Source organism: Notamacropus eugenii, chromosome 5, assembly GCF_028372415.1.
Source record: "Notamacropus eugenii isolate mMacEug1 chromosome 5, mMacEug1.pri_v2, whole genome shotgun sequence".
NCBI classification, from domain to species: Eukaryota; Metazoa; Chordata; class Mammalia; order Diprotodontia; family Macropodidae; genus Notamacropus; species Notamacropus eugenii.
In genome coordinates, this window is record NC_092876.1 from 346,719,847 (window position 1) to 346,734,759 (window position 14,913).

General features: G+C 38.7%; 1 protein-coding gene across 1 annotated transcript in view; it reads right to left on the reverse strand.

The window, feature by feature from the left end:
• POGLUT1 (protein O-glucosyltransferase 1) overlaps window positions 1-14,913 on the reverse strand; it is a 29,946-nt gene that overhangs the window by 13,930 nt on the left and 1,103 nt on the right. The window contains exons 2-5 of the mRNA XM_072613924.1: window positions 14,731-14,821; window positions 11,815-11,958; window positions 2,616-2,751; window positions 1,322-1,443 (exon numbers count right to left, since the gene is read on the reverse strand). Of these exons, the coding sequence (XP_072470025.1) occupies window positions 1,322-1,443; window positions 2,616-2,751; window positions 11,815-11,958; window positions 14,731-14,821 (493 nt within the window). The remainder of the gene's footprint in view (window positions 1-1,321; window positions 1,444-2,615; window positions 2,752-11,814; window positions 11,959-14,730; window positions 14,822-14,913) is intronic.

The window sequence follows — 14,913 nt, forward strand, 5'->3', positions numbered from 1 at the left end:
CAGTGTCAAATACTTGAGATGAATTAAGGAAGATGAAGAATAAAAAGGATCACTGGATTTGGTATGAGTAAGAGGTCACTGGTGACCTCAAGAGTAGTTTTAACACACACAAATCAGACAATAGAAATAGACCATAAAGATAGAATTCAGTTTTCAAGAGAGAGAGCGGAGGGAAAAAGTGATAAGCAAATGGATATAGTGAGTAGAGATAACTTTTTCATGAGATTTCTTAGGAAAGAAGGGGAGACAAATTGGACAGTAACTAGAAGAGGTAAAAAATGCAAGGGAAGGGATTTTTGAGGTTTGTTCATTTGTTTTTTTGGAACTGAAAAGAGCTGACTATGTTTGGAGACTCACAGGAAGGAGGCATTAAAATGTAAATGTCAGGAGGGCAGGGACCTTGTCTTGCTTAGTATTTTCTCTCTCTCCTAGTACCTTTCATACTCTGCATACACTTTTGCTGTTCAGCACACAGTAACTGATTAAACAATTTCTTTTGAATTGAACTGAATACAGGGTCATCAGATGAATAAACTGAATCATTCCTGCTTTACTGAGTTTCCAAAAAGTAACATTAACCTACTCTCTGCATCACAAAATATCTATAGTTTTTCACCTTAAAAGTGGCTTTTTCTCCTTTCTCAGAAAAAAGCAACAATTTCAGAATAGCTGAACAAAATATGGCATGAGAATGTAATGAACTATTACTGCACTTTAAGGACAAGTATGAGGAATTCAGAACATGAGAAGGGCGGTATGAAGTGATACAACGTAAAGAAAGCAGAGCCAAAAGAACAAAATGCACAACGACAGCAACAATGTAATGGTTGTAATAGTCAGCCTAGAGAAGCAACAAAATTCTGGTCAAAAACAACAGTCAATGTTACTACCAACCACCCTGTTAACAACTGAGAACCGAAGAGCTTTTCATGGAATGTACTTCAGAAGGAGCTGAGGGTTGGGGGCAAGGGAGAGAGAAGGGGAGTGTTCGCTGTGTTGAAACAATGTATTAACATTAAAAATACAAGGCAATAAAAGTAGTTACATGTAAATACTGTAAATTTCAATATTATTCCAAAATACGGCAAAATGTGCAACAAATGCCCATAAACTAAGTTGGCATTTTGATATACTGTCAAAATAGGGTGAAAACCTGTTTTTTTATGTCATGTTACATATAAATACTGCCTTAGACAAACCACCTTGGTTTGAGACCCCGATTATGACTTCTTTCTAAATTATTCATTTTTGTTTTCTTAGCTGTAGGTTCTGCAAAGGAAACAAATACAAGACAAACAATATACTTCTCTGAAAATCCTACCTTGCAAGATCTTCTCTTAAAAGATCCCATCGCCCCAGACCCGTAGGATAAATTGGCCAAACAGCAGGTCCCCCTTCCCAAAATGTCCATGCAGGATACATGATATCATGGTACTCAGAAGTCTTCAATAGAAACATAAAAATCACTCTAAAACGATCTTGGGATGAAGTGACAAGAACCCAACTACAGTCATTTTCACAAGTTTCCCAACAAGGTCTTCATTTTTTCGAGTTTTTCTTTGTTCCAGAAATTTTGTTCCCCGCCTTGTAATGTCTAGAAATAAAATGGCAAAGCTGGCAATGGATGAATTTAAAATTACTACTGTCTTGCTAATGGAAAAAATGAGCATAAAACTGCTGGGTTTTTCAATTCAAGAAAACAGTTCACCTGTATTCAGTTTAGAGACTCTCAATATATAAGGGACCTCAGGGGCTGTCAGGTTCCAAGATGATACCTTGTATCTTCTTTCTCTGAACATTTGCTTTAAATTCCTTCATGCATATTGATTTTGTCTCCCCAACAACACTCAGATTCCTTCAGGCCAGGAACTATATTATACATACTTCTTTTATATCCCCTCTTATCTCCTAAATGCTCAATAAATGCTTGTTGACTGATTAACAAATCAGAACCCAAATCATAGTAAAATAGAATGGGAGGCTTAATAAAAGGCAGCTAGCTGGTATAGTGGATAAAGTGCCAGGCACGGAGTCAGGAATACTTCCCTTTGTAAGTTCAAATCTGGCCTCAGATACTTATTAGCTGTGTGACCCTGGGCAACTCACCTGACCCTGTTGGCCTTAGTTTCCTAATAGAGTCACACGTGACTGAAATGACCAAATAACAACAAAAAGGTGGGATGCTACTCTTCTCAGGAAGCTAGCTAGCTATCCTCCCATTCTCTAAGTTTATTTCTGATGAGCCTCTTTTATTTGATACTTTTAACTTTCCCACTTCTCACGTGCAAATGGGTAAAAAAAAAAAATAAATTATTCTTCCTTCTTTACCATAATGGCACACACAATCCATTCATTTCCTACCACGTACCAAACTTATTGGGACTCAATAAATGTGACAACTACATTCATATGGTAAAACTCTCTTTCCACATCATGTTCTAGAGAATGCAAGTAAACACTGCAAACTGCAGACAGATGGAAAAATGGAAGAATTAGTAATGGTGCTTCTTGCTGTATCACAGTAAGAGTAACATAAAGCACATAAGCACCAAGTACATGTTCCCATAAGCTTTCATAAAATGGCTCTCCTTGCACAGTAAATTCCTTTTCCTTACCTTACTGAAGGAGAAGACTGGAATAATGGGTTCCATCCACTTCGGAACCTGAGGATAATCCCGCACATTGATCACCATCTCCATGTCAGGAAGGTGGTCAATAATTTCCAAAATGAAGTGTTCTACACCGCTGCACCTGCCAAGCATAAATACTGCAAATTCACTACAGCAACACTTTTTACCAAGGTAGAGCAGAAGCATGATCACATGACTCACCTGCTGGGAAGGTTAATGTTCATTTTATACAATCATGCATCTCATCTATTTGGGGATAAGCTGCTCTGGTTGCTGAATAGTTATTTGTCAATTGGTTCCCTTGTTACAAGTTTTCCTGGACAAATACTGAACCTTCCAGCTTTGGTACTTCTCCCCAGATAGTTTTCTTGTAGTCTTCCAGTTTTAAGGAGTCCTCAATAAGTGCCATCCACAGATGCACAAGTAGTAGGGTACAGCAGGAAGGAATGGGCTCTAGTCCTGATTCTTCAACATCTCTATCATCTTCATCAAATCATTTGACCTCCCTGGGACTCAATTTCCTTATTTTTAAAATGAAGGGCCTAGATTTGTTGATCTCTACAGTTCCTTCTAGATCAAACTTTCTATATCCCACTCTGACCCTTACTAGTTATATGACCCTGGGCAAGTCCATTTACCACTCTGAACCTCAATTTGCTCCTCTATAAAATGGAGAAACTACTTGTGCTATGTACTGCACAGGGGTGCCATAAGGGAAGTACTTTGTAAATCTTAATAGGGCAATGGGATGGGAATTATTATTCTCATTGTGATTAGATTTGAAACCTACATTGTTACTGTTCCATCTTTCCCAAAGGTTTGCCTTCTAGCCATTTTAACTTCATAATTATGAGACTCTCAAGGTGTTCTTCTATCTTTCACACTAGCTTCAATAGCCTTTACAGACCACCTCCACTCTCAATTTCCATCACACACAACCTGAATCAAAGGCAATATTAAAATCAATTTATGAATCAAACATTATCATAACATACCATGTTTAAGTTTCCTTAGAGATTCTTAAGGTTCAAAACGTGGCTATACCAGTATTCAACAACTATCGATTAAGCACTTATTATTTATAAAGCAATATGCTGGGAAGTAAGGGATATATAAAAATTGTGAAGATAAAACACCTGCAGTGAAGACAGATTTGGCACGTGTCTCTTCATTCCCTGTCTGTCTCCCTATCCCCAACCATGCATCCTAGTAATATACCAGAACACAGTATATGAAAGGAAAGTTACATAAAGCTTATGAACAACTCCTAAAAGCTACACTGTAGAAGCAGAGTTAAAACCATGTACAACATTTCATTTGGTACCCTTCAAAGGGTCTTCATTCTCTTGCCTCTGTGAAATTTAGTTCCTTGAGTATTAATTACTCCTTTGAAAAGTCACCTGTCCCATCGCTAAGCAAAATCTCTCTGCTCATCTTTGAAATTCTGCATGTATACTTTAGTTCCCACCATGCCCTAGATCATTATTTTTTTAAAGACCATGAAAGTCTCTGTAATGTACATGATTAAAACTTGAGACCTAGATAAATTGTAACAAGATAAAAATCCACTTTAAGGCAATCTCTGAGAGGTTAAACCACCTACTAAAAAATCATAGATATTTTATTTGGAATTTTTAAATTTGATGCTAAAGGTTTATTCATATTGTCTCTAATTATGTGAAGTGCCTTGTAAATCTTAAAATGCTATGTAAATGCTAATTATCAGCATTATTACTGTCCCAATGCCAGAATCTTCCCTCTGCACAGATATGATCTCTTTCAAAACATTTTAGTTTTGAACTTAACCGAAGTTCAAATTCTTTAGCCTAGCACTCAAGGATATCCATAATAATCAATCAACAACACTTACTGTCTACTTACATGCTAAGTCCTGTGCTAGGCACAGGGGATATAAATACAAAAGAAAAGCAGTCAGCTCTCAAAGAGAGGGATACACATTCACAGAAAAGTATACATAGAATATGCACAAAGTAAATGCACAATGATGGAGGAGGACAAGGGGAAATGGGAAAGGTCTCTTAAAGGAGGATTCACCTGAGCTTTACCTTAAAGAGAGCTAGGGGTTCCAAGAGGTGGAGATAAAAAGAGAGACATTGCAAGCATGAAAGGCATTGAGGCAGGAGAAGAAATATCATGTAGAGACAATGGCAAGTAGGATAGTTTGGCTGAAGCATGGAGTATGTAAGAGAGAACAATGTAAAATCAGCCTGGAAAGCTTTGGAGTCTTTTTATCTTGCTTAACTCAAATTCTACCTTCCAGACCATGAAGGTTATGCAATGTCAAACAAAGGAGGCTGTATTTTATCATCCTAAGTTTCTTGACCAAGAGAATAATGTGTTCACACTTGAATATTAAGAATATTAATTTGGCTTCTGTGTGAAGAAGGGATCAGATGGAATAGAGACTAGATGTTGGAAGGCCAAGCATGAGACTTCTGTAATACACAGAGGTGGATACGGGCCTGGAGGAGAAGATGTGGGGAATGATGAATGGAATGTCTGGAGGCCTCGCCAAGGGATGAGATTGGGCGGGGGTGAGGGGTACAGCTTGGGAGTCAGAGAGATTGAAGAGTCAGCTGGATACTTTCTTTTGGGGGTGGTGAAGCAATTGTGACTAAGGCCACATTTGTACTCAGCTCCTCTTGACTCTAGGGCCAGTGCTCTATCCACTACACCACCTAGCTGCCCCAGCTGTATACTTTCTACTATTTCTTTCTACAACTCTCTGAGGCAGATCGGTGTTGCAGTGGATAGAGTTAAGCCTAAAGTCAGGAAGAGTTGAGATCAAATATGGCCTCAGACATTCACTAGCTGTATGATCCTGGGCTTAACCTCTGTCTGACTCACGTTCCTCATCTACTAAATGAGGGATAATAATAGCACCTACTTTACAGAGCAGTTGTGAGGATAAAATGAGGTGATATTTGTAAAGTGCTTTGCACACTGCCCGGCATATAGAAGGCATTTAATAAATTCTTGTTTCCTTCCTTCCATCAACTGGGGACTGAGCTGTAAAGTACTTTGCAAATCTTAAAGCACCATATAAATGCTAGTCACTACTACTACAATTATTATTGGTACCTTCTCTCTATTGATTATCTCTTCTTTATCGTACATAGTAGTCTGCATGTCGTTTCCCCCATTGGATTGTGAACTCCTTAAGGGCAAAGACTGTCTTTTCCCAGGACTTAGCACGATACCCTGCACATGGTAGATGATTAGTAAGTGCTTGCTGACTCACTAGACTTTCCCAAGGTCACACATACCAACCCAAGGACAGAGTCAGGACCAGAATTCAGCTTTCCTGGCTCCCAATCTAGGGTTTTTCCTCTGAGTCTAAAGTCAAACTCCACCTACTGTCCATAATCAATAATGATCTTTTCCCTTCAGGTCTCAAAAAGTCTTAGTTTAGTGTCTCTTTCATGTACATAACACTATACTATACATTATGAATTTTCTGTGTATTTGGAGAATCCCTCTACAAGATTATAAACTCTGCAGGAAGGCCAGACCTAAGGAACAGTGTGAGCAAAGGCACATGTTTTCATGAAACACGAAAGCTCAAAATGTGTCTAGGGGATGCTAAGTAATACAATTTGGCTGAATCAGAGAGCATGCTGATAGGAGGAAGGCTGGAAAAGGAGACTGGATGGCGCCAGATTGCGGAAAGGGTCCTATTCTTTACCTTAGCTACAAACTAAGTTCAAATAAAAAACTTTCTAGTGTAAGAGCTGGGACCTTGCTAAAGAACCTTTTACCTGGTCAGAATCACAGGGCTACCTGAAAGCTATAATCAAGAGGAGGATCTGGACAGCATCTTTCAAGAATTATCAAGGAAAACTGCCCTGATATCCTGAAGCCACAGAGCAAAATAGGCACTGAAGGGCTCCACCAATTGCCTCAGGAAAGAGATCCCAAAATAAAAACTCCAAGGAACATTATGGCCAAATTACAGATCAGATCAAGGAAACAATATTGCAAGTGGCCAGAAAGAAGCAATTCAAATATCAAGGAGTTACAATCAGGATCACACAGGACTTAGTAGAGGCAACATTAAAGGACTGGAAGTCATGGAACATGATATGCTAGAAGGCTAAGGAGCTAATACGACAACCAAGAATCACCTACCTGATGAAATTAAGAATAAAACTTCTAGGGAAAAAAATGGTCATTCAGTGAAATAGAAGGATTTCAAGCTTTCATAAGGAGAAGATCAGAATTTAAAAAAAAAAAATTGATCTCTAATATCAGGATCAAAGAGAAGCCTAAAAAGGGGAAAAGGGAAAAGAAAACATAAGGGATTCAATGGAGCTGAACTGTTTACAACCCTACATGGGAAGATGATACTTCTAATACTTAAAAATTATACCACTAATAGTACAGCTAGAAGGAATATACATAGACAGAGGGTACAGGTATAAGGTGAATTTAATAAATGAGGGATGAGAAAGAGTACACTGGGTGCAGAAGGAAAGGAGAGGGAGAATGAGGTAATTTATTTCACATGAAGACACAGGAAAAATCTATTACAGTAGAGGGGGATATGAGAGGGTTGGAGAAGGGCATCGCTTGAACCTTATTCTCATCAGTATTGGCTCAAAGAGGGAATAATACACACAATCAGCTGAATATAGAAATCTATCTTACCCACCAAGGAAGTAGGAGGGGAAGAGATTAAATAAAGGGGGAGGGGTAGAGAGCTCACAGAAGGGAGAGCAGATCAGGGAAGGTAGTATGGTGAGAATGGAAAAGGGTGAATGGAGAGAGATGACGAACAGGAGGAAAAAGAGGATGGAGGGAAATACACAACTAGTAATCATAACTGTGAACGGGATGAACTCTCCTATAAAATAGAAGAGGATAGCAGAGTGGATCAAAAACCAGAATCCTACAGTATGTTGTTTACATGAAACACACTTGAAGCAGAGACATATACAGAGTATATGTCTTACCTTTAGGTAAGGGGCTGAAGTTCAATCTCTTATGCTTCAGCTGAAACAAAAAAAAGCGAGGGTAGCAATCCTGATCTCAGACAAAGCAAAAGAAAAAACAGATCTAATTAAAAGAGATAAGGAAGCAAACTACATCTTGCTAAAAGATACCATAGAAAATGAAGTAATATCAATAGTAAACATATATACATCAAATGGTATAGCATCCAAATTCTTAAAGTTAAATGAGTTACAGGTTTATGATCAAACAAGAGATATAGAGCATTATTAAATGTAAAATGGATAATTTTGATTACATTAAAAAGCTTTTGCACAAACAAAACCAATGCATTCAAGATTAGAAATTGAGGGGATGCCCATGAATTGGGGAATGGCTGAACAAGCTGTGCTATATGAATGTAATGGAATACTATTGTGCAATAAGAATTGATGAGCAGGCAGATTTCAAAAAAACCTGGAAAGACTTATACAAAGTAAAGTGAAGAGAAGCAGGAAAACATTGCACAGAGTATCAACAATATTGTGTGATGATGAACTGTGAATGACTTAGATCTTCTCAGCAATATAAAGATCCAAGGCAAGTACAAAAGACTCAAGAAGGAAAATGCTATCCATATTCAGATAAAGAACTGATGGACTTTGAATGCAGATCGAAGCATACTTTTTTCACTTTATTCTTTTATTCATGTTTTTTCCCCCTGTGATCTGTTTCTTCTTTCACAATTATGTATGCACACACATGGAAATATATTCTCCATGATAGCACATGTATAACCTATATCAAATTGTCTACCATTTTAAGAAGAGGGGAGGGGAGGGAGAGAGGAAGAAAAATTTGGAACTCAAAATCTTATAAGAACAAATGCTAAAAATTGTCTTGACGTGTAACTGGGAAAGAAAATAGAATACCATTTTAAAAAAAGAATCTTTTTTTTTTTTTTTTGCTAAGAAGCAAAAACTTTGGCTCCCTTTTGAACAGTTCTACAATTTCTTGAAATGGATCAAAATGCTTTGACTCTTGATAAAACCATGCATGGTTCAGAGGCTTTGAAAATTTTAAATGTTCAATAAGTAGTGAACAACAGGTATACTTGCAAATTTGCATAGTAACTATAATTTGCGTGTCCTTATACTTGTTTCTGGTATCTGAAGTAAAATCCCCTCCTTCCTGAGAATTTATTCACAAAACTTCTAATTTTTGCACTAAAATTTTTTTAAATGTTGTATCTTTTTTTTTTTAATATAACCTTTATGTAACCTCCATTTCTGAATATATCCCTCTCTAGCCAAGTATGGCTGTGAACACCTTAGTCCCTACTCCTAAGCATGGTAAAGCTGGTAGATCACTTCAGCTTGGTAGATCTGAGCAGCAGTTGGGCTAAAGTTGACTGCATGCTGGAATCAAATCTAGTATCATTATGGCATGGTCCAGAGAGTATGGCAGGGGAAAAAAGGAAAGGCACTAGGCTGCTTAAGTAGAGGTGAACCAATCAAGTTCAGAAATAGAAGGTCAAAGTTTTCGCTATGATCAGAAGTGAGGCTGGGCCTGTGAAGGACTGCTGCACCTTCAGCTGGAGTGAGATAGGGAGATCCATTCTCAAAACACACACATACACACACACACACACACACACACACACACACACACGCACACACACGCACACACACGCACACGCACAAATATATGTGTGTGCATAAAATGTGTATAAATGTGTGTATAAAATATGCAGCAGAAACAATAAACTTTTCAGTTGAGTCTGACAGTACATGTAATGATCCAGACCCACAGTCCTCTGCTTCTGCAAAGAAGGAAGGGAGGTGCATTTTCTCAACTTTTCTGTCTTGCCCCTAACCAATGACTGCTTAAAATACCTTGACAATTTTCCCCAAATAAGCCTTTTAGTACATCTTATTTCTGTACCATTTTTCATGCCCTCAGATTCTCAAAAATATCAAGAGACAAATTATTTATGTGTACCAAGGGTAGAGTAGTTCAAATCATAACATTACAAAACAGAAAATGGGTCCTTAAAGAAAGATTATTTCGCCCTCCAATTTCTGCAGTTTCTGAAATTGTTCAAGGCCTTTTGAAAAAGGAAAGATGCCTACGTAAGAGACAGCTTTTTGGTTTGTACCTCAGGATGTTTCTTGACATTTATCCATTCAATAGAGGTATTCTTAACAATCACCTAATAGAGGCCTGGCATACTTAAAGACTTATCCTGCTGCTTAGTTGCCCCTTGACCTCCAACTTGCTGGTGTGCTGACTCAGACGTGCTACTGAAAATCACTGTAGCTTGTTATACCTATGGATCACCACATATTACCCTCAATTACTCTTCTTCAGTACTGCACACACTCCTTTAGCCTGGCCCTCTCTTGCTGGTTCCCTTGGATGCATTCTTACCATGTCTGGCCAGTCAACATCCTGTTTTCCTATTTTCTATATGGATGGGAAGAGGCAGACTTGCAGCTAGTTAATTGCTTGTTGATGACTTCAGGAAAGAAAGGGGATAGATACAATCTATCTTCATGGTACAATACTGCCAAGAGTGGATCTAGGGCAACACTTGCCATCTGCTTCCCCTAAGAATGCTAGGCAAAGACCCATATATCTCCTTGTGTAGTTCAAACCTGAGCCCATTGAACCTACTTCTCCCAATATCCCTACCTTGTGGATGGCATCACTATCTTCTTAGTCAACCAGGCTTTATACCTTTAGCATCATCTTTGATTCTCACCTCTTCCTCACATCCAACCAGCTGTTAAGTCCTGTATATTTTATCTATATATTTGTCACATTCTCCCTCTCTTATTTTCACTCATACTGCCACCATCCTTGTTCACGCCCTTATCACCTCTTACCTGGTCTATTACAATACCCTTCTAATTGGTCTCCTTGCCTCTAAGTCTTACTTGAGCCTTTACACACTACAGCCAAAATAAGTTTCCTAAAACAGAGGCTGGCCACATTCTGCTCAAAACCACTGAAGGGGGCTCCCTACTGTCTGTAGGAGGAAATACAACATCTGTAGTCATGCATTTGAGGCACTACATAGTATGCTGAAATTTGGTTTTCCAATTTTAACTCCCTTTCATGAATTTGTTTTTCAGAAAGTAAACTATTACCTGTCTTCTTACAACTATCCATTTACACAGACTCCTCCCATGCTAAAGTCTCTCTTCCTTCCAGGCCCAACTCAGGTACCACCTCCTCTGTGAAGCTTTCCCTGACATAATCAGCTGAAGTGGTTTCTTCCTCCTTAGATTTTCCTATTATCACTCTGGATTGATCTGTCCTTTGCATTTATCACATTCTATCTTGTATCACACTTACTGGTGTACCTGTCAGTCATCCTATTAGGAGCGTAAGCTCCTTGAAGGCAGAGATTTTTTCATCTTTGCATCTTCAGTGCCTTACTCAAAGCACATACCTAACAAAGGGTCCAGAAACCAAGTTACTGACATGTGAAGGAGAACAATTCCTTGTAGGCAGAGAATTTTCTGACACCTCTTTACACTGTGGACATGAGAGTGAGTGCCTGAGGGATATGCCATGAGAAAATAAATTGTGGCAGGTCCTCCCAAGCTGGAAAGGCTTTGAGCATAGGCCAGTGACTGGTTAGGCATTTGTCATCTGAGGACCAGCCTAAGCTCAGAGGGGCTCATTCCCAGACTAGAACTTTTCTACCAGCAAAAAGTCCTGAAGACCTATTAAGTGATAAGAGCTGCACTGTGCATCGGGATCCATGAAATCATATTGAAAGAGTAGAGAACAAATTGGAAGGGAAAGCAAAGCAGCCAGAGGAGCAGTCTGTGTGGTCTGAAACTCTGGGTTCTAGCTCTGGCTCTGCCTCTTACTAGTTATCGGAATGGCCTGGAACAAGTCATTTAATTCTCTGTTCCTGTTTCCTAACATGAAAAGCAGGAATCACTTATACCACCTCAGTGACAGAGCCTTCACATGGATTAAAGCAGATTATTCATTTATCATATGAGCATTTATAGAGCACCTACTATGTGCCAGGCATGTTACAAAGTAATAAATGAAACGAAATGCTTTGTAACCATAAAAGCTACCGTTATTATTTATAGAATAAGTGAAATTGGAGGACAATTCACAGAAACTGGGCTTAGCTATAAAAAAATGCGTATCAACGCCAGAAGACAGAAAATACATATTCTATATGTATATTCTATACATCTCTTACCTTGCAGGAAACATGCAATCATGTTCTCTGTACAATTCATTCTTGATAATCTGATAGTGTGTCCCCAGTTTCCGGCTAACCACATTAGCCATCACCTCTTTGGAGATGCCTCCTTGGAAGGGGGCCAAATCCTTCTCCATGACTCTGAAAAGGAATGAAAATCACCAAGTGTAAACTAGGGGGCAGACAACACTTTTTTTTTCTCCTGCTTTTAATACTGCTGTCAAGTGGTAAGTGCAGTGAAGGCAAGCGGACAGCTCAAATATTCCACTGGTCTTCTTCTAACATTTGGAGAAAGGACCTCTGGCACCTAGGATAGAGTCAGTGGTAAACTTTTGGGAACACAGGAACAGGAATAGCATAGGACGGGCAGGCATGGATAGGCTACCATCAGTGTTGTTAGGGGAAACATGGAGATCACAAACCATTTAAGAATCTGAGTACTTGAGTTAGGATCAGAGAGTGCAATGAGTAAGGAGAGAGGACACAAAGCCTGTGTTTTAGATGTATATAACTTTTCCTCTACTAAGGTAAAGGTTCTTAACTCCAGCTTCATGAACTTTTGAATTCAACTGCAATTCAATAAAACTGTTTTCCTTTGTATTTTCTGCACTTAACATTATTCTGAGAAGTACTGCCCAAGGGGTCCATGAAACACAAAAGGGGAAGAACCCCCCCCTCCCCAACTAGGAGCTGCTAGATGATAAATATCATTTTAAAGTCAAAAACAAATAAAAAGCAGACCTATTTATGGTCTCCCCCTACCCATACCCATCGCCCATTCTAGAAGGACCTTCCTATAGCCTCCTAGACTTAGCTCAAGTCCCACCTTCTCCATGAAACCTTTCTCTGCCTCTCCCAGTCACAGGTTATCCCTCTCCTGTGAGCTACTGAAATGCAATCCAACACTTAGTTATATATATATATCCTACAATATTATCTTCTGTTTCCTGTGTTCCACCTTTGTCTATTAAACTACATTACAAGCTCCAGGAAAGTAAGGAAGGATGCCTAATACTGCTTTTTCTCCTCTTTCTCAGCACTTAGTACAGTAATGGTGATCTTAGATGGAGAGCTGGAAGGGACCCTAGAAGTCATTTAATGCAAGTCCTTATTTTACTACAGGAAGCCTGAGAGAGAGGGTAGTGAAGTAACTTGCCCAGTCACATGTGGAAGGCTAGATTTTGAATGTAGGTCTTCTGATTCCAGGTCTACCTCCTTCATATTTAAATGCCTGATTTTTTTTTTTAAAGAAAGAAACATAATCATAAAATGTCAAGAGAATCCTAGAATATTCAAGTCAGAAGGGACTATAGAATCATCCACAGCTCTCATTTCAGTGAAGAGATGACTGAGGCCCAGAGAAGGTAATGATTTGTCCGAGGTGACATAACTGATTGGTAACAAGACTCTAACCTACATGTCCCAAACATCTAATGGGTCTTTTCATTCTGCAAGGGCACCTAGGTGGTGCAGTGGATAGAGTGCTGGGTCTAAAATCAGGAAGACTCATCTTCCTGAGTTCAGCTCCAGCCTCAGACACTTAGTAGCTGTGTGACCCTAGGAAAGTCACTTAACCCTATTTGCCTCAGTTTCTTCATCTATAAAATGAGCTGGAGAAGGAAATGGCAAACTACTCTAGTATCTCTGCCAAGAAAATTCAAAATGAGGTCACAAAGAGTCAGACACGACTGAAAATGACTGAACAACAACAAATTCGATTATATCATAATTCCTCTGTCCACTGAGAAACAGCTGGCCCTTTATTCTCTAACTTTAGAGTATAGTTCTGAAATAAAAAGTTACTTTCTCACAGAGGGTTGAAGGTTTTCCATGCTTATGAAGAAATAACCCGGCTTTTAGCAAATTAGATTGGAACCCAGGAGATTCAATTCAATTCAATCTAGTGCCTGAAGATGACCTTGATACTCAAAAATCTTATTTTTGTACTTTTAAAAAGTGAATCCATTCTATATCTGAAGAGTATATTTAGAGCCATGTATTTCATTTTTTTTTCCTGACTTTCTTCTTCTACCCTTCTTCTTCCCACCTACCCTGACCTCCTGCCAAAATCCATTATTGGGTCTTGCTGGAGAATAATCTATAGAAAAACAAACAAACAAAAACTCACTGGAAAAACTATTTAAGAAATAGAGTAATCTACTAGTCAGAGGTCTCATCAAATTTTATGGGACAGAATTCTGAATGAGATAGTCACAATAACTTAACCAGAAGAAAATTATTTCCTAAGCTCTCTCTGAAAAGGTGATGAGAATACAATCTTTTTGTCTGTTTTAAATCTTTTGAAAGATACTTAAGACTGGATAAGATGATGCTAAGTACCCAAATACTGAGAAGTTCCCTATCTCTACTACTGGGTATTCAGGTCTAGATTCAAAGTATTTGTATTTAGAGTCAGAAGACCTGGATTCTGTCACTTACTAGCTATATCATTTTGGGACTTAAATGAGGGATGGGGAACTTGCGGCCTCAAGTTTTACAGAGCAAATCTTTTTATTAAGGGGATTTGTTCTGGGAAGTTTGGATTCAGTCAAAGGGCCACTCTTGAGAACCTACAGGGTCATGTGTGGCCTTGAGGCCACAGGTTCCCCACCCTTGGGGCTAGATTTCCACATCTGTAAAAATAAGAGAGCTGAAACAGATGGTTTCTAAGGTCCATGCTAACAATAAATACCAACTGAAAATAAGATACTCATTTCTGAGACTTCTCTAGCACTGTATTAAAAACTGCCTTTTTAAAAAGCCATTCTAATCTCCGTTTATGGGTTCTACATCTCCAAAGAGATTAATCAGGCTAACATACATATGACTGATTCATTAAACATCACAGCCAATATCTGGGCAAGGAACAAAATCTGTCAGGCTATACAATAAGCGGCATGAAAGAAAACTCACCCAAGGTGGCAGCTGCAGTTTTCCCTTGGACATGGCTGATAGTTCTCTACAGACTTGTTAATTTGGTCAATAAAGCCTTTCCACTTTGGCCCTACAGAAGGAAAGTCAAAGCAAGTGAAAAATAATAGTAATAGCTAAACTTTCTGTAGTGCTTTCTCCAAGCTACCTCATTTAGTTTTCGCA